Below are 26,482 nucleotides of genomic sequence, written 5' to 3'. Positions count from 1 at the left end.
CTTGAATGGCTTTGCTTTAACTTACCATAAATTCAAAAATCCATTAGAAAATAATATTCCTTGGCATCTTTATTTCCGTTTCCTAATTCAGGTGTACATAAAGCGCATTTACTAGACTCCTTTCCGTTTCCGTTTTCCGTTTCCGTTTCCGTTTCCGTTTCCGTTTCCGTTAGTTTAACTCCTTTCCACTATATAAAGGCCTCCTCTTCTCTGTTTTTCTAATCACTTCAAACTCAATCAATTACATTAATTTACATAAGAAATTTTTCTCTCTTTTTTGTTTCATCAACCAAACAAAATGGCTGGAATTGTTGTGGTTTTTGATTTTGACAAGACAATTATCGATTTGGACAGTGATAATTGGGTGGTGGATGAATTAGGTGCTACTGATTTGTTTAATCAACTTCTTCCTACCATGCCATGGAACTCTGTTATGGCAAGTTTTCGTTTACGTACTTAATTTCGCATTCTTTAATTAACCACTTAGTTAAATTAACATTAGGCTAATTGTTGTTATCTGCTCCGTTTCAAACAAATTATAGGATAAGATGATGAATGAGCTTCATTCACAAGGCAAAACTATTAAGGACATTGAAGAAGTACTGAAACGTGCACCTGTAATTCCCCGTGTTGTTCCAGCCATTAAAGCAGCTCATGCTTTAGGGTACGTATCTGTAACTAAGTAATTTTTTGTAGTTAATGGTAAAAAAAAAAAAAAAAAATGAACTATCATTTTTTTGCGAATTTCTCCAACTATCAGTTGTTGTTTTTTCCCACCTGAATTATCACCATTTGTGTTAAAACACACCTGGAAGATGACTAGTCAATTATCAGTTGTTCCGTTGATACGTAAAGTGTGAAACTAGCGAAAACAGTGATAATTCTGATGTATTTTTGACCATTAACTCTTATTTTTATAATTTATGTGTTTTTGGTTCAATAAAATCAGATTTACTCAAATTTATTTTTTGTTTTTCAGGTGTGATTTGAGGATTGTGAGTGACGCGAATCTTTTCTACATTGAGACGATTTTGAATCATCTGGGAATATATGACTGCTTCACGGAGATCCACACGAACCCAGGCTACGTTGATAAAGAAGGGAAACTTAGAATTCTTCCTCACCATGATTTTCACAAATCTTCTCATGGCTGCAACAATGTCTGCCCTCCCAACATGTGCAAGGTAAAAACACGCGAAAAATCCGTGAATTTATTTTTAACATGTGTGACTAGAGGTGGAGGCAGCATGTCAGTATGGGTTCATCTAAATCTAATACTTGAAACATAAATTTATGTGAAAATTATAACAAATATGGATACAAATTCATAACTTTAAAATATCATGGGTTCAAGTTTTAAAGCCCTAGATGCTGAATCAATATATATATATATATATATATCCTAAATTGATGTGATCCGTTACTAATTTCACTACTTCCTTTTTATGGTTCCAAGGTTCCAACGTGACTTGTTAGTACTAGAATAGTGATTTTGTAATGTTATTCGAATATACTGGAAATATGTTTTTTGTCATGTCTTTATCGTTTTGTACCTCAGCTTCACGTGTTCCTTATTACGTCCCCAGAGAATCTCTCTTTTGATAAATTAGATAGTCATTTGGACATGCGATTTCGATGAGATCGTTGCATTTAAAATCAATACGTTTTAGATACGATTTCATTCGATGAGATCCCAAATCATCCAAAAGACATGATTTGAGATTTAAATCATGATTTCAAAAAATATAAATATAAAATTTAACTCATACGTTTATATTTTGTAAAAAAAGATCCATACGTCTGTAGATATATTTACCAATCATTTGTATTAAATATTAATCTGCAAGTTGGTAAAATATATTTGCCAATCATATTTACCACGTGGGAGGATTATATTAAAGAGTAGTTACATTACTATTCATGTTAAATTTTCCTTTTATCAACTAAGCGTTTGATCAATTGATGTTGTATTTTGTAGAAAGGCCTGTAGCCGACATTAATTTTATTATGAACTATGATTTACTCATTTGGTAAGATTATATAAGAATTAGGAAAATTTTGATGATTTTCACAACTTGTAGGGTTTTTATGTTTATAAAAGAAATTACAATTTAAGAAATTCAAATTACATGTCCAAACATGATTTCATCTCATGAGATGAAATCATGTCTAAACGGCTCCTAGAGTTGTACATTTTTACCAAACTTAAGGCCAGGAAAATTCCTCTATATAGTGTACTTTTTATCTTTTATTTCGTTAAATATCAAAATTTTAGCTATTTATACAATTAATTAATATATCCTAATGTATGATTTTCTTTGCTAACAGGGCCTGGTAATAGAAGGAATACAAGCTTCATTGGCTAAGGAAGGGAAGAAAAGAATGATCTATCTTGGTGACGGGGCAGGTGATTTTTGCCCCAGCTTAAAGCTCAAAGAACAAGATTTCGTAATGCCAAGGAAAGATTTTCCTGTCTGGAAATTAATAAACGAAAACCGCGATCTTGTAAGAGCAGAAATCCACGGGTGGAGTAATGGAGAAGAGCAAGAACACATTCTGCTTCAGATAATCAAAGCAATTACCATTGAAGAGAACCAATTTTTATCAGTTGATTGCAAATTCCGGACGATTCCCATTAACGCAGTTCATAAGGCCATGCCAAAAGCTCTCCCTGTGCCGTACTAAGCTTTTAATGACTACTTGGTGTTAATAAAAGTGTGATTTGTGTGTCGATCAACCTTAAAAGAGATCAACTATGACAGCTAACTGTGATTAAGAGTTGGCTTTAATAGCTAACTGTGATTAAGAGTTGGCTTCAATTATTTGTATTTTATGGTTTTATTGAATTACTACACCTGAAAGTGTGCCTTGGTTTTGAGCCTTCGATTCGGGCTCTAAATACTATGATGTAACACTGTTAACTACATATATAATCTACTATCTCACTTTTGATATATATATATATTTTTTTTTTGTATCATTTTTTATATTTGTTTGTGTAATATTTAGCATTCTAAAAGTTTGTTCCGCTCAAATTCCGCGGACACTACAAGATTTCACAATTTAGAAAATGATCCCACCATAATTGTGGCCTACTAAGAAATGGCATCTGCTACAACTTACAAATGATGTGAACTCTTTACGAAAATGGCATCTGCTACAACTTACAAATGGCGTGAACTCTTTACTTTCGTAACGAGTAATTACCACTTGTCACAAGATGTGACAAGAAATAAAATAGTCTTCAGTGTTAATTTCATATAGTGCGAAATCTTTCTTTCATGTCCTTTTCTCCCCAGTATTTGAGACCAAGTGTAATACTTTGAAAGCCGACAAAAGGTTCAACTTTTTCAAGTGTCAAAAGATTATGAAATACTTTATACATATGAAATCTTGTATTGAATATCGGAACTAGGAAGAGACATGTTTCTCTGTTTACCCTCGGAGAGCAACAATTAAATTTATACGCGGTTTAAAGGATATGTGACTTGAGCTTACTAACAAAAGAATTAACGAGAAAAAAATTAACGAGCAAACTATGAAAATCAAACAAAGTAAATGAGCCTGAGTATTGAGATGGCAGGTCCGACGGGGAGGGGATCCTCGCTCGGATTGTGCTTAATGGGTCCGATTGGGGGATTCCTTCCTCGGACTTTTTGGAACGGACGGTGAAGTGCAAAAAATGAACTTAAAAAAAAAATGGTACTCAGAACAGAGGCTTAGACGGAGAAGAGTTTTTCTTATTAGCAACTGGAATATATTTTTAAAGATGATTCTGATGCCCTCTAATGGAGCTGATACATGCGTTTAAATAGTGTAAGTATCCTACTAAAACTAGGATACACGAACCATCACGTGGATAAAAGTGGTTCCGATATTGTCGGACACGTCCGTTGGTGGCTTGATCCTCGGCGATGAATCAGGGGAAGATAACCTTCCATTGATTTGGACTTATCCCTTCGAATACACCTCGGGTGACACTTCACGGACTTACTGCCTCGGACACGTCCAAGGTTCCCCTTCACGAACCAATACTAACGGAGCTTTACTAAATCGGAGAGAACTTTTCCCAAGTTCTCACTGTACACAGATAGTCCCTTCATTTTCCAAAGCAAAGAAATGGAAACGGGAAATGGATTGAAAAGACCCCATTCTCCCAAAACGACAATCGCATAACGGACTATCCAGACTTCGAATATAATAAATGCTGCACTGTTACGTGCTTTGGTAACATGGATTTCATCAGAATCCTTTGGCCTTCTGAACTCTACCGTTACTAGAATCTTCTAGAAGTCTCTAGAAGTTTCTCCAACTTCAACCTCCTCCCTATATAAAGCCATGCATAGCATCACTTCTTCACACATTCTGAAAACGTTGGTCTTGCTTTGCTCTAAGATGTCTTCTCCTTTATTGTTGTTAACCATCGCTATCCCTCATTTGGATTCGCCTATACCATCCTCCACCGAACCTTTACCATCTCCCGAACCCCCTGTCATGACGGACCTCGAACTCCAAGCGGCTGAAATTTTCTCGGCTCGGTTCAATTTTAAGGATGATTGCAGGGTCGGTCACCACTACAACCATGTGAGGAATTTCGAATCCTTTGTTATCGACGATACAATTCCCAAGGTCCGAAGAGAGTGTGGCTTAGACACGGGGGTTTAGATTTCGCCTGCCGGGCTGGGGGTGCGGATTAACCACCACATCCCCGGTCATTCCTTTGTATACACTTACCCTTTTGCCATCGGGTTCACGCTTCTGATTCATCGGGTGGTAGAAAATATGTGTCGACGTTATCGGATTTCCAAGGGGTGAGGACAAGTTGTTGCTCTTCAAATATGGCGACTTGTCCATCAGATTCGTTTTTAGTCGATATTTCGTAGTCCCATTTACCTTGGACCATTTAGTCCATATTTATATTTCCAGGGTCATCCGTGGGGGTATTATGCATTTGATCCCTCGAGGCGTTCAGGGCCTAATTGACCCCGAGGATGACTTTGATCAGGGATGGTTGCACCGGTTTGTCAAAATGAGAACGGCCTAACTGCAAAGTGTCAACCCCGATCATCTGCCCGAGGAATGGAATTCCGAACCAGTTGCTATCGAACCTGAGTTTTTACCCAGGGTATTCGAGTGGTTAACCGTCGTGCTGGGCGCTGCTAAAAGCGTAGGCCGCTCTTGGAGATATTTGGGCCCGATTGGATAGAGGGGCAAAAATCATGGTAAATCTCACTCTCGTTTTTTTTTTTTAATAATTTAAACTTTGTTTCATGTACCAGGGCTTCCGGTGAAGAAGGCAACGAAGGCAAGAGTTGCCAAAGTAAAGTCCGAGGATACAGTCGAGGGAAGTACAACTGGTTTGGCTAAGGTGCCGAAAGGAGAGCGTAATCTGAGACCTCTGGCAGCGGTTCGGGAATCGGGCGCTTGGGGAGCACCCGCCGGGATTTCCCGAAGGGAATTGTCCAGGGAAGGTCCGGTACCGATTGTGGAGATCGATGATGATGCCGAAGAGGAGGCTGTTGCGACCCCGAATGATGCTTCTCCAACTCGGACGCTAGAGAATTTTCTCAGGGAGATCGCCCGACTCCGTGCAGGGAATGATCGGCTCAAAGTGGCTCTATCAGGGAAAAGCGATCAACCCAAGATTGATGAGACATAGAGCTCGGGATTTTAAGATTTTGCTTTGTTCGGTCATTTCGACTAATAGTTCTAGTTCTGTACGGTAGTTTAGAACGGCGTAGGTTGGTTTGATTTTCTTTGTACGGTCTTTCAGACCTTTGTCAATTTTCCTATTCGGATGTTCAATGGAACCTTTACAATCTTCCACCGAAATCCACGGGTGGAGTAATGGAGAAGAGCAAGAACACATTCTGCTTCAGATAATCAAAGCAATTACCATTGAAGAGAACCAATTTTTATCAGTTGATTGCAAATTCCTGACGATTCCGATTAATGCAGTTCATGAGGCCATGCCAAAAGCTCTCCCTGTGCCGTACTAAGCTTTTAACGACTATTTGGTGTTAATAAAAGTGTGATTTGTGTGTTGATCAACCTTAAAAGGGATCAACTATGACAGCTAACTGTGATTAAGAGTTGGCTTTAATAGCTAACTGTGATTAAGAGTTGGCGTTAATTACTTGTATTTTATGGTTTTATTGAATTACTACACCTGAAAGCGTGCCTTGGTTTTGAGCCTTCGATTCGAGCTCTAAATACTATGATGTAACACTGTTAACTACATATATAATCTACTATCTCACTTTTGATTTTTTTTTTTTTTTTTTGTATCATTTTTTATATTTGTTTGTGTAATATTTAGCAATCTAAAAGTTTGTTCCGCTCAAATTCCGCGGACACTATAAGATTTCACAATTTAGCAAATGACCACACCATAACTGTGGCCGACTAAGAAATGGCATCTGCTACAACTTACAAATGGTGTGAACTCTTTACTTTCGTAATGAGCAATTACCACTTGTCACAAGATGTGACAAGAAATAAAATAGTCTTCAGTGTTAATTTCGAATAGTTCAAAATCTTTCTTGCATTTGTCCTTTTCTCCCCAGTATTTGAGACCAAGTAATACTTTGATAGCGGACAAAAGGTTCAACTTTTTCAAGTGTTCAAGTGTCAAAAGATTATGAAATACTTTCTACATATGAAATCCTGTATTGAATATCGGAACTAGGAAGAGACATGTGTCTCCATACAAATTCGTCTGTCCATTTCATCTACTAGAGTGTCATTTTTGCTTGGTGATGTGCACTTGGACTTGGGCGCGCGAAGGTTATGGGCCACGGATCCATGTGACCATGTATTCAAATATGGGAAAAGGACATATATGACCGGTCGGCCATAAATAATCTCACCTTCTAACTCAATTTTTTCCAAACTTAAATTATACTCACTAAACTAATCTCATCCATTAGTCAAAACTTAAATAAGATAATTTTCAAATAAAAACCCAAACACAAAAATGTTTGAGGCGATTTTTATATATAATATGTGTTATTTGTGTATAAAATTTGTATCAAGATTTATCTCAGAATGTATGTAAAGCGTATAAAATATGAATGTTAAGAGGTATGTCACCATTTTTGTATATAATATGTATCATTTGTGTATATAATGTGTATCAAAGACAAAGAATAAATTTCAGATGAATAGAAAATTCAGATCATTTTTATATATAATATGTATCATTTTTTGTATAGAGAGTGTATATATAATTCCAAAGATGTGTATATAAATCTGAGCCTTGTACCAGAAAGTGTACTTCATACGTATAAAAATGTATAATAGAAACCGTATCATTGTGGTATATAATATGTATCACTATTGTATATGTAAAAAAATATCATATCATTATTGCATAATATGTGTATAATAAATGTATAATTTATGTAAAATAAATGTATGATTAATTCCAAAGATGTGATATATAAAATGTATAATTATTTGTGATATAAAGTGTATATATAATTCCAACATATGTATATTCATTGCGCGAAATTTCGGTTTTGTTTACTACTTAAAGATTATTTTTGGGGCGGCCAACGCCATATTTTGGCTTTATTTTGGGCCGAACCGATTATTTTTCAAGATTATTTTGCACAATAGCTTGACTCATGGGGGTATTAGGCTCAAATATTGGCCAAATATGACATTACTGGGCCATTGGACACACAGTGTCCTTTTCCCCACAAATATTGGATCATTCGTTTAAGGGAAAATTATGAAGTACTATTTACATATGAAATCTTGTATTGAATATCGGAACTAGGAAGAGACATGTGTCTCCGTATAAACTCATCTGTCCATTTCATCTACTAGAGTGCCATTTTTGCTTGGTGATGTTCACCTGGACTTGGGGACGCCAATGCTGTGCGCCACATATCCATGTATTCAAATATTGGATTATTCGTTTAAGGGAAAATGACCTAATAATATCTATTTAAGACTCTATATTACAAAATATAAGAATATTTTTTTATAAAATATATCAACAAAATTATAAAGTACACCAGATTTGAGCTTAATGGGATACCCATGATTTTAAGCTTTTTTTAAGGAAGAAAATCTTATTTTAAATGTGGACTTAATTCTAGGATACTTATCATTCAACTTCTTCTTCTTTTTAAAAATATTTCTCTCTCTCTCTTTCTCCTTCTATGATAGACACCATTTTCATACCTAAAATCCATCTTCTCTCCTAGTATAAATTTTCAAACCAATATTACAAAGTATTTTTTATTACTAACTTGTGTATTAATTGTATATAAAAATTGATTTGTATTGTTTTGAGATATATATGATTATTGTGTGTTTTGAAAATATGTATGAATTATATAAACTGTAGTTTTTTAAAAAATTTGAAAACTAATATATGTATGAAATGTGTATGGAGTCTGTTATATGTCATCTTTTAGATATATGCGGCACAATGTGTATGAAATGCGAACAAATTCGATATCAATTAGTCTTAAAAATGTTGAAAATTGATATGTGTATAAAATGTGGATGGAATTTGATTTGTATCAATCAGAAAACTTATTATACATATATACTTTCTCATAATCTATACATACTGTGATCAGATTTTATACAATTTATATGTACTTTATCATAATCACAATATACATACAACTTTTATACATATTTTATACGTAGAAATTATGTAACGAATTTATCCATTTATACATATTACATACTGTATACGGGTAAAACCGAGGCAACGGATATCCTCGGTTTCCCGATATGAATGCTATGCTCGGTCGGTATGAGACCGATCCTATCAGGGCCCGAGATCTAAGCTCGACTTGGAACGAGGCATTGAAGCGAGATGAAGAGGTGGTTAGGCACTTTGACGAGAAGACCGAAATATCCGCCATCAGCCGGATATTTCGGCACCGATTGCGTTAACAGCTATTAGCAGATTCTGTTCCTTGTTTAAAATTGTACTAGGGTTAGGACTCCTCTACTATATAAAGAGGAGCCCCCCCCCCCCCCCCCCCCCCTATTTATTTTGGAGGGTTTTTTCTTCATGAGAGAAAGGCATATTCATGTATCAAGCAAGCAATAAAATCATTAGTGTCAATTCATCTTCTTAATTGCTACTTTACTGTTCGAAGCTCGCCACTTGATCGTCCAGCAACGACCTCGAATCTCGATATTCAAGATCAATTGGTGTTCATCACAGCTAGATCTGTAATCTTTGCTTTATTTTATCTTCCGCCATATAATCGGACATTGTGTTAAATCAAGCCACATATCCTTGGCACCACATATAAATTTAATTGTTATCCATTTTTTGGGTAAACAGTTTGGCGCAGGATAATAGTGGTGGTTTAATACGAATTCTGATAACACTCGATATTTTTACACTTGTTCTATGAAATTTGATTTCAGGTTCACCCGACATGTCAAACTCTCATTCTGTCAACTTTCATGCTGAATCAAGCCACCACTTGGAAAACAACAATCGGGTACCTAATAACAACGTGCCCCCAGTGGATCCTAACTAGGTCGGGTCATCGATAGGCAACGTGCCCGTCGGTGGGGATAATGGAGCCACTCTGCAACAGCTCCGGAACTAGTTGCACATGGCTATGGCACAGTTGCAAGCCCAACAAGAGGTTATAGCACAATTGCAAAATCAAAATCGAGCAGTTGATATTGCTCCATCAGAACAGACTGGGAAACCGAGAAAAGGCACGTTGTTGGAAACCGTGGGAACAATCTCGGACAAAATATCAAGTTGATAAGGATGCTCGAGGAACTGAAAAAATGAGTGAAATTCCGGGAAAAAAAGATAGAGGCCAACTACAAGAAGGCGGAGAACTATAACGCAAGGGTCAACCAAATTCCTGGGGCACCTTTGGTATTGAAGGGACCGGATTCAAAAAAAATCATCTAAATGCCTTTTCCGCCAAGTGCTGCGCCGAAGCCGATCTAAAAGAGGTTTCGTATGGTTGATATCCCAAAGTATAACGGGACTATCAACCCAAACGAGTATGTGACTGCATATACATGTGCTATTAAAGGCAAGAATCTCGCCAAGGATGAGAGGGAGTCGGTGCTGTTGAAGAAGTTCGGGGAAACCCTGTCTAAAGGAGTAATGATATGGTATCACAACTTACCTGAACATTCGATTGACTCATTTGCTATGCTTGCGGATGCTCATGCCAAAGCTCATGCCAGAGCCATTAAGGTCGAAACCCGAAAATCGGACCTGTTCAACGTTAAACAGCAGGATGATGAAACCCTCCATGAGTTTGTGGCCAGATTTTAAATGGAGCGTATGGACTTACCTCCAGTCACTGATGATTGGGCCGTTCAGGCTTTTACTCAGGGGCTCAACTCAAGAAGCTCAATCACATCTATAGTGTCAAGCAAATCGGGTAGAAAATACCCGGCAATCACTGGGTTGATGACACAATGTATCAATCGAAGATTAGGGTCGAGGATGATAAGATTTTGAGAGCCGCATCGGTATCATGGCATCCCAGTAAAAGGAATGATTGATCCAGGAGAACAACAGATCGAGAATCCAGACCGTCATATGACAAGTATCAGCCTAATCCACCTGATAGAAGAGGTAACATGCACAACAATGAACCGAGCAAGAATGATAGGAGGAGCGATCGAGGCCTAAATAATAGTGGACTGATGAACAGAAATGTTGTCGATAGACCCTCGGGGAATAAAGAAGTCCCAAGATTGTTCGAGTATAACTTCTGCGTCGATGTAGTGACCATAGTAGCGGTTGTTATCCGCAAATGTGAGAAATAATGCAGCCAAGGCCAATCCAATCTGATCCAGAGAAACGGGATAAAAGCCTGATTTGCAAATACCACTACACCCACGGTCATCAAACCGAAGATTATCGGCAGTTGAGAGAGAAGGTTGCTCGTCTGTTTAATTTAGGTTACCTTCGAGAATTTCTAAGTGAACGAGCCAAGACTCACTTCAAGAACGTGGACGCAACAAGCAAGATAGATCGGAAGAGCCTCAGCAGGTAATCCACATGATCATGGAGGGAGCGGACATACACCAATGGCGGTAATGAAGCGCACTAAAGTTTCCATAACAAGGGAGAAGCGCATTCGGAGTTACGACCCCGACGGTCATATCTCGTACAGTGACGAGGACATGGAAGGCATCGTTCAACCTCACAACGATGCACTGGTAATATCTGTTCTTGTTAATAAATTTAGAGTTAAACGTATACTAATTGATCCAGGTAGCTTGGCTAATAATATCCGATGCCAAGTCATCGAGAAGCTGGGGCTACTAGATAAGATCGTACTGGCAGTCCGAGTCCTTAACAGATTCAACATGGCCTGCAAAACGATGAAGGGTGAAATTACCTTACCGATCAACACCGCCGGTACCACGCAACATATAAAATTTTACGTGATAGAGGGAGACATGGGATATAACGCATTGTTGGGAAGACCGTGGATTCATAACATGAGAGCAGTTCCCTCAACCCTGCACCAGGTTTTGAGTTCCCGATAGCAGAGGGGATCAAAACCGTTCACGGTGAGCAACAAGCCGCCAAGGAAATGTTCGCGGTCCAAGAAGTGGTTGTGGCGGCCAAAGTGCCAATGCTGAAGGACAGAAAGCCGAACAAAGAGGAAGACACTAAATAGCAATCACAGATTCCGATCCCGAGGTCCTCAAAAGACCGAGATAGGAACAAGCCAGATGAGGAGATCGATTTTGGGGTCCCGAGGTGCTTCGTGGCACCCGATAATTCAGATGCTACTAAATACACGGTCGAGGAGCTCGACAAGTCATACTATTCGTTTATCTACCAGACAGGAAGATATACTTGGGCATGGGGTTAACCTCCGAGCTCAGAATTTTTTTTATTAAATTTATTAAAAATAACTCCGATTGCTTTGCCTGGTCCCATTTAGACATGACAGGTATCTCACTGGAGGTAACAACGCACAAGTTGAGTCTGGACCCAAGTTTCCCTCATGTCAAATAAAAACAGAGGCCACAACCCAAGGTCCAGCATGCGTTCGTCAAGGATGAGGTATCTAAACTCTTTAAAATAGGATCCATTCAACAGGATAAATACCCGGACTGGTTAGCTAATGTTGTAGTAGCACCTAAAAAAGGAAACAAATTTAGAATGTGCATAGACTACAAAGATTTAAATAAGGCTTACCCAAAGGATTTGTTTCCTTTGCCCAGCATTGGTCGTATGATCAAATACAGATGGACCTAGAGGACCGAGAAAAAACTTCTTTTATAACTAATTTTGGCACATATTGCTATAACGTAATGCCTTTTGGCTTGAAAAATGCCGGTCCCACTTGCCAGTGGCTAGTCAATCGCATGTTTGAATACCAAATAGGAAAATCAATGGAAGTTTATATACATGACATAATCGTTAAGTCCCTGCGAGTAGAGGACCATTTAAAGCATTTGCAGGAAAATTTCTACATACTCAGGAAGTACAACATGAAGCTGAACCCGAAAAAGTGTGCCTTCGGTGTTGGTTCAGGAAAGTTTCTCGAATTCATGGTATCAAATCGAGGGATTGATATCAATTCAGACGAGATAAAGGCAATTGAAGATATCACCATGATAAACGATATCAAAGGGTTGTAAAGGTTGACCGGGCGGATAGCTGCACTGAGCTGATTTATCTCCAGATCCTTAGACAAAGGTCATCGATTTTTCTCATTACTAAAGAAAAAGATAGACTTTGCCTGGACCCCTGAGTGTCAGAATGTCTTAGCAGAACTCAAAAGGTATTTATCGAGCCCTTCTTTGCTACACACACCGAAGGAGAATAAGAAGTTGTATCTATACTTGGCGGTGTCCGAGGTCGAGGTAAGTGAAGTTCTAGTTTGAGAGGAAGAAGGTACACAATACCCTGTTTATTACGTGAGCAGGACCCTAGGTGAAGCTGAAACCCAGTACCCACACTTAGAAAAACTTACATTGGCTTTATTGAGTGCATCTAGGAAGTTAAAGTCTTACTTTCAATGCCATCCCATATGTGTCCTAATATCATACCCGTTAAGTAACATCATGCATAAATCTGAGCTCTCAGGATAGCAAAATAGGCTGTTGAGATTAGCGAGTATGATATTGAATTTAAACCCCGGACCGCTATTAAATCCCAAATACTAGCAGAGTTCGTGGCTGACTTCGCACCGGCCATGATCCCCGAAGTCGATAAAGAAGTAATCCTCACCTCGGGGACGAGTTCGGGTGTCTAGACCTTATACACGGACGGGGCTTCCAATGGGAAAAGGTCCGGGTTGGGAATAGCTCTCAAACCACCAGCTGGTGATATAATAAGACAGTCTATTAGATCTATTGATTTGACTAACAATGAAGCCGAGTATGAGGCTATGATTGCAGGTTTAGAACTAGCAAAGAGCTTGGGAGCCGAAATCATTGAGGCCAAGTGCGATTCTCTCCTGGTGGTCAATCAAATGAACGGCACATTCGAGGTCAAGGACGATCGAATGCGGAGATATTTAGAAAAGCTGCAGGTGGTCCTTCATAAATTCAAGGAATGGACACTGGAGCACGTGCCACGGGACCAGAATAACGAGGCCGACGCTCTGGCGAATTTAGGATCATCGGTAGAATCGAAAATATTCAATTCCGGCGCTGTGGTGGAGCTTATGAGTTCAATCATCGAGATCGGCCAGGCGGAGGTAAATTCAACCAGCCACACTTGGGATTGGAGGAACAAATACATAGACTACCTTCAAACGGGGAAACTTCCGTCCGATGCCAAGGAATCAAGGGCCCTTCGGACAAAAGCAGCTAGATTTTGCTTGGTCGACGGCCAGTTATACCGAAGGTCGTTCTACGACCCATTGGCGAGATGTCTGGGGCCGGGAAAAGTTGACTATGCTATGAGAGAAATACACGAAGAAATCTGCAGGATTCACTCGGGCGCCAACTCATTGGTCCACAAACTGATCCGAGCTGGTTGCAACTAAAACGAGATGGAGAACGATGACAAATCCTTCGTTCGAAAATGCAACGAATGCCAAAGGCACGCTCCATCTATACATCAGCCAGGGGAGGAGCTTCACCCGGTGCTTTCTCCATGGCCATTCATGAAATGGGGCATGGACATAGTAGGGCCATTGGCCGGGGCCCCAGGTAAGGCGCGTTTTATTTTACTCATGACTGATTATTTCTCTAAGTAGGTTGAAGCACAGGCACTCTAGAAGGTCAGGGAAAATGAGGTCTACGCCTACGTAATATGTCGGTGCGAGGTACCCGCAGAAATTGCATGTGACAACGGTAAGTAATTCATAGGCAGCAAAGTCAGCAAGTTCTTCGAAGAGTACAAGATCAAAAGATCTTGTCAACCCCGTATCACCCGAGCGTAAATGGCCAAGCTGAATTGACGAACAAAATTATACTGCAGAACTTAAAGAAAAGGCTGAACGGCTCTAAACACCGATGGAGGGAGATTCTACCCGAGGTTTTATAGGCCTACCGCACTACTGTAAGTTCGAGCATCGGGGAAATCCCGTTCTCTTAGTATATGAATCTGAGGCACTAATACCCGTCGAGGTCGGCGAGCCAAGTTTAAGATCTCAATATGCTATTGAAGACTCGAACTATGAAGCAATGACTGCTAGTTTGAATCTAGCAGATGAAAAAAGGGAAGCTGCCTACATCTGATTAGAGGCTCAAAAGCAAAGGATGCAAAGATATTATAACCGAAGGGCTAACTTGAGGCACTTTCAGATTGGGGACTCGGTCTTGAGGAAGGTCACACTTCACACCAAGAAACCCGTCGAAGGAAAATTAGGCCCGAATTGGGAAGAGCTATATAGAGTCACCGGCATAACAGGGAAAGGTTCCTATCAGCTCGAGAATCAAAATGAAAAACAACTACCAAATAACTGGAACGTGGCGCACCTAAAGAGGTAATACTGTTAAAAGTATTAATAACCTTTTATTTTTTCTTTCCCCTTTGATATAACCATGCAGGCATACGACCCAGTGGACATCAGAAATAACTCAATGGAAGTCGAAAAGTCATAAACTTAGGACTGAAAGTACGTGCTGCACTCTTTTTTCCTTCGATCAGTTTTGTCCTGAAGTGGGTTTTCCGGCAAGATTTTTAATGAGGCAGCGCCGTATATCGTGCTACTAAAATATAAGAGACCGACTCAAGGATCGGGGACTGAAGATTGCCCATACCGGATCAATGGTACCCGAATCCTTATACTTCGGACTCAAGTACTAGGGGACTATCATACCTTGGGCAAATCGATATCTATGTAAAGCTAAGGCTTGAATAATAGGATCTGATGTAAGGACCAAACGATCGATTGAATTGTGTCCAGTTAGTTCGTTCTTGCCACGGCAATGATTGTAATTATATCTCCAGTTTAATCAATAAAAATCATCTGGCCTCGACTGGGATAGTCTAATTTGCATTTCGCCAAACCGGACTCCCAAATATACGAAATGCGTGAAATTGAAAAAACCTTGCATCAACCTAAAAGATTACAATCTAAACAGTCAAAGACAACAGTCCAAACAGTAAAAGACCATGTCCTATCTTGCCACTTATGAACGAAACAATGACAGAAGTTATTAGGGGTGTGGACCCAATCATATTGTGCAACTCGGAGACGTCTAAGTTCACAAACAAGGCCTTTTGCAGGCCACACACACTCGAGAATGAGTCCTTACCACTTCAAATTTTATTTTGCTAATACAGAGATACATGCTAAGGCAATGGCATAAATCGAACTAGCAGTAAACCGAGCCAATGAATATTCTAATTCTTGAGCACAAGAAACAAGGCAATGAAAAACAATAGGTAAGCCAGGAAAAATCTTTTTTTTCATATACGTAAAAATTTACAAAGACTCAGACAAACGGCCCTGAGTCCAATGAGCAAAAAGAAATATAAAGTTCCTAAGCCTAATCTTCACCCGAGCCCTCGGCATCATCCTCGACTGACTCGAGTCGCTATCCGACTCGTCAGGATCAAATACAGCCTTCACCTCTGCCTCGAGCCTTTTAGCCTCCTCGAATAGATCTGATAAATCCACTCCAATGGCCTGAATCTCTTCGAGGGTCTCTCTTCGGGAGAAACGCCACATATACTCGGCTTGAAGATTGCTAACCCTCTAAGAGACGGTCACATCGGCTTTATATTGATCTAACATACCGTCGAAACTCGAGATTTAGCTCAAGGCTCTACTATGTTCAGCCTGCAGATCGGTAATATCCCGGCTAAGCCCGTCGCGCTCCATCTCGGCAGAAGCAAGTTTCGACCTAAGTTCTTTAGCTTGCTCCGCCGCCACCTGAAGATGCTCCTTGAGATCATCCCGCTCGGTAACGGCACTAATCATCTTTTCTTTGAAGCCCTTGAGCTCGGGTTAGATCTCGTCAAGCTCTGTCCGAAGTTGGTCAAGCTGGGTCACATAAGCCCGAGCTCGAGAAGATTAATGTTAAAGACTCCGCTATTAAAGGCTTATTACAAACTTTTGAAAGCCCTTAACTTCTCCACCACCAGCTCCCCCCGTCTAGCCCTCACCCCTCATTCCGACCGCCGCATCCGACCGAAGGATGGAGTAGTAGGGAACTCGTAGACGTACTCCAACCCCCGTCCGTAAGAACATCCTGAGTCGGTCCGCCTCCTCGGGAAGTTTTCTGGTTGAGCTCATCCTTGAGATAGTCCACCTCCAACCTGAGACGATGGAAGCTTGCATGATGGAGCACAGAAGCCTAAAAGAGAAAGAGAAGCAATTGTTAGGATGAGACGGGAAATTAAAGTTAAGTGTAAAAAGTAAGGGAAGCAAGACATACCCGGTTCAAAGCCTGTTAAGCCTCGTTAAAGAGGCAGGATTCGCTGACCTCCTTCATCTTCTTCCGATACTCCTCGGTCACCAGAGGGTACAGGTAGCTTGCCACCCCGATCGGTTCCGACAACATATTCATTTCGGCTGGCACCATAAATGAGATTAACCTTTTTTGATTCGGGTCCACACTCGGGGTCGGGAAAGTTTTCTCCAATTTGGGGCCAGAATTAACCCCAAAGTGATGGGCCACGGGGATGGATAGGTGTTCGAATCCCGATCAGCCTACGGCCTGGATATTATATTTCTTGACTGAATGACCGGATACCCCCTCAGGTCGCTCAGATCCCTCGGCCATTTTGCCTTTGGCCTTGGCGTTGTCGGATGGAATATCTACTGTTTGAGGCGGCGAGTCCTGTATGCAAATAATGGTCTCAGCCGAAGCCACAGCCTGTATTGGAAGGAAACAACCTATACCATATAAGGGAAAAATGTAAGGTACCTTCGGGCCCAATACGGAGGGCGTTGCCCTCGATCCGGAGGCTGCAGCAGTACGTTGCTCTGAACCTCGTGTGGGTAAAGGCTCGATAGTTGCATCTTAAGACACCCCGACTTTCGACCCGACGGCTCCCACGACCGTCGATCTCGGGATATCTTTTAGGCCCATTGGCTCCTAGCTTGAACTTTCCACCAAGGGTGGAGTGATTTCTGTAGAGCTTTTTAGCTCTTGGTTGGTATTTTCATCGGAAGGTCGATGCCAGGTCAACGCCTGGTCTTTATCATCGGAATGATTCTTGAGAAGATCAATGACACCGACATCCAGGGCCCGTGCCCGGGCATCTTTCGAAGAAGGCTCCCTAATGGTGAGCTTCGATCTTTTCCTGGCCTCGGAAGGAGCACGAGAAGGTTCGAAAGGCCGTTTCTTCCTCCTCTCGACCTTTCTCCCTCGACGGTCTCTTCTCAAGTCTCGAGCTGAGTACGGGGCTTAGAAGGACGTTCTTGGCCGGGAGCCTCGATATCCTCCTCATCTGTTGAGACCTCTAAGTCCTCCTGCCCCCGAATTTTGGTGGCCTTTGAGAGACCTGCAAAAGGAGGGAAAACAGAATAAGCATACTGATCATGGAGTGATACACAAAAAGATGGGACGGCACCTCAATGAAGGATTCATCATGATTTTCGGCCTCCCATCTGGACCGAGATAGTGCACGCCAATTGAGTTGAGTGTAGGTGAGCTGCGAACAAATCCTCTCAACCCATCCCTTCGTATTGGCTACCATGCCAAGAGTTCGGGTAATTACTACGTACACATAAACAAAATTGAGAATTAGTACAATTAAACATCAAGGATACGATAGGAACATTTGAAAACGAAGGCCACTTACGAGTCAGGTTCCATTTATCGGGGAAAGGCATCTTGTTCGCAGGAATCAGATTCTCGATCTTGACCCGAACGAACCTTCCCTGCCAACCTCGATCCCTATCTTCGTTAAGGCTAGAGAAGGGAGCTTTTCTCGCTCATTTTGTGAGCTTCATCATGCCTCTCCGAAATACTCGGGGACTATATAACCTGAGGAGGTGGCTGACCGTGAAAGGTTCATCCACATTCGTTGTAAAATAACGAAGAAGTACCACGATCCTCCAAAACTAGGGATGGATCTGGCCAAGGCATACCTCGTACTTTTTGCGAAATCTACAATCACTGGGTCCAGTGAACTAATTGTGAAAGGGTAGGTGTAAACACTCAGCTACTTTCGGGGGAATCGTGCACAAATAATCTGATATGTCAGCCCCTCGATCCCCTTGCTGGGAAGGTTTCTCGACCTTGAAGTCTAATACGCTCAAATTACACCTATTAATGGTATAACGCGGACGTTGTCAAATATAGTAACCCAATAAAGTTGGGATCCAATCCACAGGGAATATGGTGTAAAAAGGTTACTAACGTCATAGAATGCTAAATTTAGGTCTAATGTCTTAATCCGATAATTTTAGTAAAAGTTGGTTTTTTTTTTTGACTAATTTCTAACTAATTGCTTTGGGTGGTAATTTATGATAAAAGAAACTAAGGTTGTGTCCCCTTTAGATGAGGTGTATGATCATGGGTATTGATCTCGATATACTTCTAATGGATTGCTATATGAATGCACTTAACCTCTATGTGAATCTCTACTATTTTTTAACAAATAAAGATTATTTCTTTCTATGATTTTCCCACATACAAGAAAGTGATATGAAGAACGGTTAATTATGCCAAGTAGATTCGTCTTATTCCTAAGTGAATCTATTAAACAAAGTTTAAATCTTTGAGTTCTTGTTATTTATTCTTACCAACCCTAATTATTTTCCCAAATAAATCAAGGTTTATGACTTTAATCAATGTTTGCAATCATTAATTATGAATGAAGAATGAAGAATAAATAAACCTTAACAATCCATTATGCATATATTAATCACAAACCCAATTACAAAACACCCATCAATGGGTTCACAACCCTAATAAGAAAATTTAGCTACTCATAGAAAAGGAAGAACAATTGAAAATAATTGAAATCGTAATGCTTACTAATTGATTGCTTGATATTGAGAGGAAAGTAATTGCAATTGTTTGTAATCCAAAAAACTTCCAAAACTATGAGTATATTGTGCTAAGTAGAATAAAAACTAAAATCTGATGTAATCTCGTACAAGAAACCTATATCAGGTATTTATAAGACCCTAAGTCGTGAGAAGTGAAAAGACACAATTGCCCATCGGGTCCGTTCTACGATCCGCAAAACCGTTAGGCGGACCGTCAAATTCCTGCCTTCAACCGTCAAAGAGTCTCTAGCATTTTTTCACGATACATTTTGACGGATCGTCAAATATTATGCGGTCCGTATAATTGTTCCACAATAATGGATCTTCAAAACACTACTCACTGTGACCATTATACGGTCAATTTGACGGTTCGCAGAATATTTTGCGGCCCGTTTGATTGCTCCGTCAAATTGCCTCTTCATTGATTTGTTATTTTCTCCATTTCTTTCTGCATTTTCACCCAATTCTCCAACTTTTTCCATCAAAACACTTACTACCTGAAATCCAATAAAAAAAACACGTAATATCACGTAGACTTGCTTAAAAACAAGTAAAACTTATAGCCGAAAAGCATCGATTGTGGCGTAAAATTACGCCGCATCAACGTCCTTAATCATTACATAATCGGATGAGACAAATTCTGACAGTGCCGGTTCCGGTCCCGGTTTAGGAACCGAGGAAGACTCACCAACTTTGGTTTTGGAAGATTTAGCCATTGTTATAGGAATAGCAAAGTATGAAGGTTTGTATAAAGATTTTCAGATTTGATGAAAAACAAGTAATGAAGATATGAATGTGTGAGTATGAAGATTTGTGTATTCAAGTGCACAAGGGTAAAAGATTTCTTGGTGAAAATTTGAAAAGTGAAAAAGTGAAAGGAAAAGTACCTTTTATAGCGTGGGGCCGAGACGGTTTGCATTCTGTAACAGTCTTCTCGTCCAACAGGGTCTTGACGCGTGGCTGATGTCAGAGCGACGCGATGGATGGGACTTTGATCCTATCCATCCATAGGAAGCGTACAGGAGAAGGAACCGAACCATCCCTCCAGATCATCGAGGCGTACATAAATGGTCCAGCCCGCAACTAGCTTCGGTTCCCGGATAAGTTACTGAAACTCTTTTATGGATCGAAAGCTCGCAACTGGGACTTCGATGCGGCCAAGATCGGGCATTAGCATTAACACAACTATGATCGGATAAGGCTCCCATTCGACCGCAAAGGATGCGGATCCAAATCGACTAAGGTCAAATACGAAGTAAAGAGTAGTCAAACGTGGCGGTCGATAACCAGACATCTCAATTTTTTATGTACGACAAATCGGGATAATAATAGATCAGATATTTCAGAAGCATAAACAAGAACGCAAGTTCAAACAAGAGAAGCAAGTTGAATACGCTCAGTGAAACCCGGTGTAAAACCGATCATCAAAATTCTATTAAGTTTGTTCCACTTTACAAGGCCCCGACTTGCTCGGATACATTGGTCCAGCAAATAAAAGAAAAAGGCCCTACTCAACGGCCGTAAACTAAAAAGGAGAGAAAGAAAAAAAAAATAATAATAATAATAACACCCCATACCGGCATAGTAAGCCAAAGGTTGAGAACCTCGACCTATCTTTGTGGGATGCTACGACGTACATGACACCGTCTAGATGACCCCAGAATTTTCATCTGAAGCAGACGAACTGGGGATACTCGTGTTACACCCCAGAAAATTTCGCGTTACTAAGGCTGCAGATTGCGTAGTGTGAGCTCAAGGAGGAGCAAATATTAGAAGTTTAAAGAATAAAATTCTACTGTATTAGCATGAGGATAGCATGAGTATGATATTTTAAATTCGTACAATACGATTTGAAATGATACGTTAAAAGATATATAGCCCTCATAACCGTAAGCTGAGGTGGGGCCACATGATGGAGTTTTTACAAAGGACATATGACAAGTTATATGGACAATATATATGAAGTTAAACACAACTCAAAAAGGACCCTTGAGCCAAATCCAAGTGTAAGCCCTCCAAAAAGATGTTTTTAAGTTACGTTTTCAGGTGATCTAGCTTTACGAGGCCAACGCGCCATTATCAGTTTAGAATTTGGGAAAACTTTAAATATGAAAGTTGTAGATAATTGAAATACCTTTCCAACCATAGGTCATGGGCCTTAATGTGACATAGATATAAAAAGTTATGGACGTTTTAAGGTGGAAAGGTCAAACTGGGCAGTGGGCTCAGCCCAACCCGACTCCAAGTCGGGTCAGGCCCACTTCTCTTGCTATTTAAGGAAAATTTTCGCCCTTATATGCCTCATTTTCATACCAAAAGATCCAGAATATTTTAGAGAGAGGGAAGAGAGCCCTTAGAGAGAGAAACCAAGTTTTGATCAAGTTCGAGGTCCTGAATTCCGAGGCTCGTGAAAAGTAAAGTGTAGTACAAGTTATTGCCGTCGTTTTAAGCTAAAAATTGAACTTAGGGGATGTTGTTTTCGTGGTGGCTGCTCATATAATGTATGTTTAAGATGTTAATGGTGTTCTTACCATGATCATTGATAGATTTGACAGGTTAGAATAGAGAAAATGACGTTGAAAGTTCGGTTATAATTTTCGAATATCAAATGACTTGGGGGCTGTTTTGGTATGATTAAATGGATAGAATTAGTTGGATATTGATATAAAATGATTGTTGATATTGTTGTTGTTGTTGATTGCTGATTATGTTGTTAAATTGAATTGGAATTAGAGGGAAGCGAAGATTACAAGAAAAATGCTGCCCGAATTTACAGAAGATAATTACGAGCTTAGAGAAGTATATGAACCTTTTTCAAGTTGTCTACGGTTTTCTTTACCTTGATTGTAGATTGGCCAGTGTTTGGAAGCATAAGTTAAGCTAATCACGTAAGCGACAAGGTATCTAAGGAAAACCTTTCTTCTTTTGGCATGATTCTTGTTGTTATTCATTCTATATGTACTCCACATGATTCCATTCTTAGACGAGTAAGGTCTAAATGTTTCTTGTGATGACTTATTGATATTGTACACCTATTTTGTTCCGAACGGAACACCCATAAGGTGCCAAGTTGAGTTGTGTATATGGTTTTACTAATGATTTCGAGGAAATGAGTTTTATACTAAAGGAAACATAAAGTTTGATTTTCAAAACCACTCCGAAGGGGGTGAGATTTTACTACTTCATTTCATTTACGATTTATGTTTACATTCCATAGTATCATCCCTTTGTATTGATATGATCATTTATTCTTTGGGTAGGAAATAAGATGAAATTGAGTAGAATATAAGTAGTAAGAATTTCATAACAATTCGCTCAAACACGGAAGTATGTCCTCCTAAGTCTAGCATCAACAACATACCCAGTTGGATCCCACAACGTGAGGTCTGGGAGGGTAAAGTGTACGCAGACCTTACCCCCACCTTGGAAGGTAGGGAGGTCACATTTCGAAAGACCTCGGCTCGAAGAAAACAAGGAAAACAAGGAAAAGAGTCGATACGGATAAGCAAATCAAAACCGTGTGAAAATGAGAAATAGCAAGAAACAACGAAGTGGCATGATAAAATAACAAAGATAGACAAGACCAACACATAGAAGCGGGATAAAAATACTCCTAATACGAGAAAGGAAACCTCGCAACCCCCACTAGCCCTCTACCACGATACTTGACCTCCCCCCTCTTATGCGGTCATGTCCTCGGTGGCCGGGAGTAACACCGTGTCCTGCCGAATCACCTCTCCCAGGACTTTTTGGCCTACCCCTCCTCTCTTCGGGCCCACCATCGCCATCGTCTCACACTTCCTCATCGGCGCATCGGTGCATCTCCGCTGCACGTGGCCGAACCACCTCAACCTCCCTTCCCGCATCTTATCCACCACAGGGGCCACACCCATCTTATCCCGAATTACTTCATTCCGAATCCTATCTCTCCTGGTATGCTCGCACATCCATCTCAGCATCCGCATCTCAGCTACCTTCATCTTCTAGACATGCGCTTTCTTAACTGACCAGCAATCCTCCTAAGTCTAGCGAGACACAAATTTGATAACTTCTTATGAAAGACTAAGGCTAATAACTGGATTGTAATGAATTGATCAGTGACTTATGATATGAATTGAAATTGATATTTGTGGATTGAGTTTCAGGCGATATGATGGTGATATTAAGCGGAAGCGTCGCTCGAAGGGGCCATCATTATTATGCGGAAGCGAGTGTCCGAAGGATTATTATGATACTAAGCGGAAGCGGTACATTCGAAGGACCATTGCGTTAACATGTCGGAAGCGCATGTGTGTTGGATTGCATTATTTACTTAAAGATTGTTTTGAGACTTCGTGTGCACATTTATGTTTCTTCCGGCAAGGTACACGGTATTGAGTTAGATTGTGATTTCTTCTATCGAGTCGAATTATGATTATGATTTGTTACCACCTTACATACTCGGTACATTGTCCGTACTTAACGTCCTTTTGCTGCTGGGGAAAATTGCGTTCATGCCCGCGGCCCAGCATTGTTTGGCGAGTTAAGTGTATAGCTAGGATGCTTAGACGTCAGCTGGGATTGGCAAGTTTCACCTCATTTTGGAGCTGTGTTGAGTCATGTATAGATATGTATGATTATGGGTATGTCAGGGCCTTGTCCTGACTCATAATGTTCAGTTTACTTCTTAGAGACTTCTGCAGACAGTGTCCTGTAGTATGTTTGTCGAGATGTCGACAAAGTGATGTTAGTTGAGTCATTTGTGGATTTTAAAAGAATATGTATTTTAGATGATTTCAATTGGTTTAAAGTACTTATTTGATTGAAAGTTTTCATAATCATTATAAAGATAATGATTTCTATTTGGAAAAGTTTTATGTTCTATAAAGTTTTGAAATGACAGGTTTTGATAGAGCGAATGTCAAGGATTCGCTCGACTCTGATGAGAGTCGGGTGCCCTTCATGCCCTACCACTGTTAGGGTGTGACAACTCGGTTCCAGAAAATCTTCCTCATCCAGAACTATTATCGGCAGAGGTCTACCAAGAGGCATTTCCCGTCGCCTCTCCATAATATGGCGCGTTTGGACACGAGAGCCAATCCTCGAATGGCTAATCGAGGTGCCTCTAGTCACTCGACAACTAGGCATCCTCACCGACACCGATGTCTTTCTTTCCCGAACAACATCCTTATCAATGGTTTTTCCCTTCGGGGGTTTCTCGTCGGAAGTCCTGAAAATCAAATACATTGGGTTAAAATACGGTATGGAGAAATGAAAGTCGAACGATTGAATTAGAAATTACCGTGGCTTTGGCATTTTCACCCTTCGGGTGCCATTATCCTCCAGGAACGACCTAAGTTACAGGAAGCTCCTAACAGTGCGACCACCCATTCGAAGATAGTGATGATGAACTCAGGTTCAATTGGATTTGGAGATGGATTCCATATCTCCGAAAAATCGGCGGATGATGGGCGATGAAGTTGAGCTGTACTTATTATCACAAACTGATGAAGCCACCCCAGGTCATAGTCATCTTCGGGGTCGATTAGGCTTCGACTTCCCCGAAAAAGCAGGTGAACGATGCCACCTCGGATTACTCGAGGTATGTAAATATGTAGTAAGTGATCAAGGGTAAAGGAAATCCCAACTACATTAGCCAACATCTCGATGCAGTACATAAGTCTCCAAATCTGTGGAGCGATCTGACTAATAATACTCGATACTGGCTGCAGAAGTCCTCAATTACTCGAGGTACATGGAGAGGGAACCCGATGGCAAAAGGATAGGTATAGACCAACGAGTAACCAACGACGTGATGATTCATTTTTACCCCGTTCTTAACAGAGCGAACATCGACATCAGCGCCAAAGTTGCAGTCCTCCCTGACTACGAGAATAGTAACATTATCGATACAAGATTCAAAATTTTCCACCGAATCAAGATGATGAGAGATTTTGTAATCATTTTCATATTTGAATCCCGATGGAAGAATATCCGCAGCAAGGAACTCTAACTCCTCGTCAGGACCGATGGCCCCCGTTTGCAACAGAGGGGGAGAATAAGGAGGGGATGAAGACTGGTCTCCACCTTGGGTTAGCAATAGAAAAGAAGCCATAACCGTGATAGATGTATAAAGTCAAACAATGGGCAATCACGCCCTAGTGGAAGAAGGTTCAAAACTCGGGAAAGGATATAAACTTGGTGTGAAATCGCAGCAAGGTATTTGGAGAAACAATGTTTAGGTTTAGAGAATGAAGGTGCATGGCAAAGGAAAGGTACATGGGATTTATATAGAGGAGAGACCAAAGCTTTTGTAGCGGATCAAGGACTCTGACAAGAGGCGGCTTCCTAAGAAAGATTTGGCGGCTGAAGTAATGATGAGCCGACATCGAGCGGAGTGCGAAAAGTTGCAGAGAATGTCTTGTCCTAGGCAGGTAGGGACAACTCATTTAGCTTTATCTGGATCCATTTCCCATAGTCAACATTTTACCTCGGGAAATGGAGACAACGGGTAAAATCAAGACAACGGATATCCTCGGTTTCCCGATATGAAAGCTATGCTCGATCGGTATGAGACCGATCCTATCAGGGCTAGGGATTTAAGCTCAACTTGGAACGAGGCGTTGAAGAGAGATGAAGAGGCGGTTATGCACTTTGACGAGAAGATCAAAATATCCGCCATCAGCCGGATATTTCGGCACCGATTGTGTTAACAGCTATTAGCAGATTCTATTCCTTGTTTAGAATTGTACTAGGGTTAGGACTCCTCTACTATATAAAGAGGAGGCCCCCATTTATTTTGGAGGGTTTTTTCTTCATGAGAGAAAGGCATATTCATGTATCAAGCAAGCAATAAAATCATCAGTGTCAATTCATCTTCTTAATTCCTACTTTACTGTTCGAAGCTCGCCACTTGATCGTCGAGCAACGACCTCGGATCTCGATATTCAAGATCAATTGGTGTTCATCACAGCTAGATCTGTAATCTTTGCTTTATTTTATCTTTCGCCATATAATCGGACATTGTGTTAAATCGAGCCACATATCCTTAGCACCACATATAAATTTAATTGTTATCCATTTTTGGGGTAAACACATACAAAAATTAA

General features: G+C 40.4%; 1 protein-coding gene across 1 annotated transcript; it reads left to right on the top strand.

Moving 5' to 3' along the window:
* Nucleotides 1-207: 207 nt before the first annotated feature.
* Nucleotides 208-2,956, top strand: LOC132055363 (inorganic pyrophosphatase 1-like). The gene is made up of 4 exons (XM_059447139.1): nucleotides 208-436; nucleotides 543-664; nucleotides 980-1,184; nucleotides 2,329-2,956. The coding sequence occupies exons 1-4, from the start codon at nucleotides 299-301 to the stop codon at nucleotides 2,683-2,685; spliced, it is 822 nt and encodes a 273-aa protein (XP_059303122.1). The 5' UTR covers nucleotides 208-298; the 3' UTR covers nucleotides 2,686-2,956.
* The last annotated feature ends 23,526 nt before the right edge of the window (nucleotides 2,957-26,482 follow it).

The sequence above is a fragment of the Lycium ferocissimum genome, chromosome 5 (assembly GCF_029784015.1).
Source record: "Lycium ferocissimum isolate CSIRO_LF1 chromosome 5, AGI_CSIRO_Lferr_CH_V1, whole genome shotgun sequence".
Classification (NCBI taxonomy): Eukaryota; Viridiplantae; Streptophyta; class Magnoliopsida; order Solanales; family Solanaceae; genus Lycium; species Lycium ferocissimum.
This window is presented reverse-complemented; position numbering and strand designations above follow the sequence as displayed.

Excerpts from the sequence above, each read along its gene's own strand:
- LOC132055363 (XM_059447139.1), top strand. The coding sequence starts at position 299 with ATGGCTGGAATTGTTGTGGTTTTTGATTTTGACAAGACAATTATCGAT. Across the intron at positions 437-542 it reads TGCCATGGAACTCTGTTATG|GATAAGATGATGAATGAGCT; the intron begins GCAAGTTTTCGT and ends AACAAATTATAG. Across the intron at positions 1,185-2,328 it reads GCCCTCCCAACATGTGCAAG|GGCCTGGTAATAGAAGGAAT; the intron begins GTAAAAACACGC and ends CTTTGCTAACAG.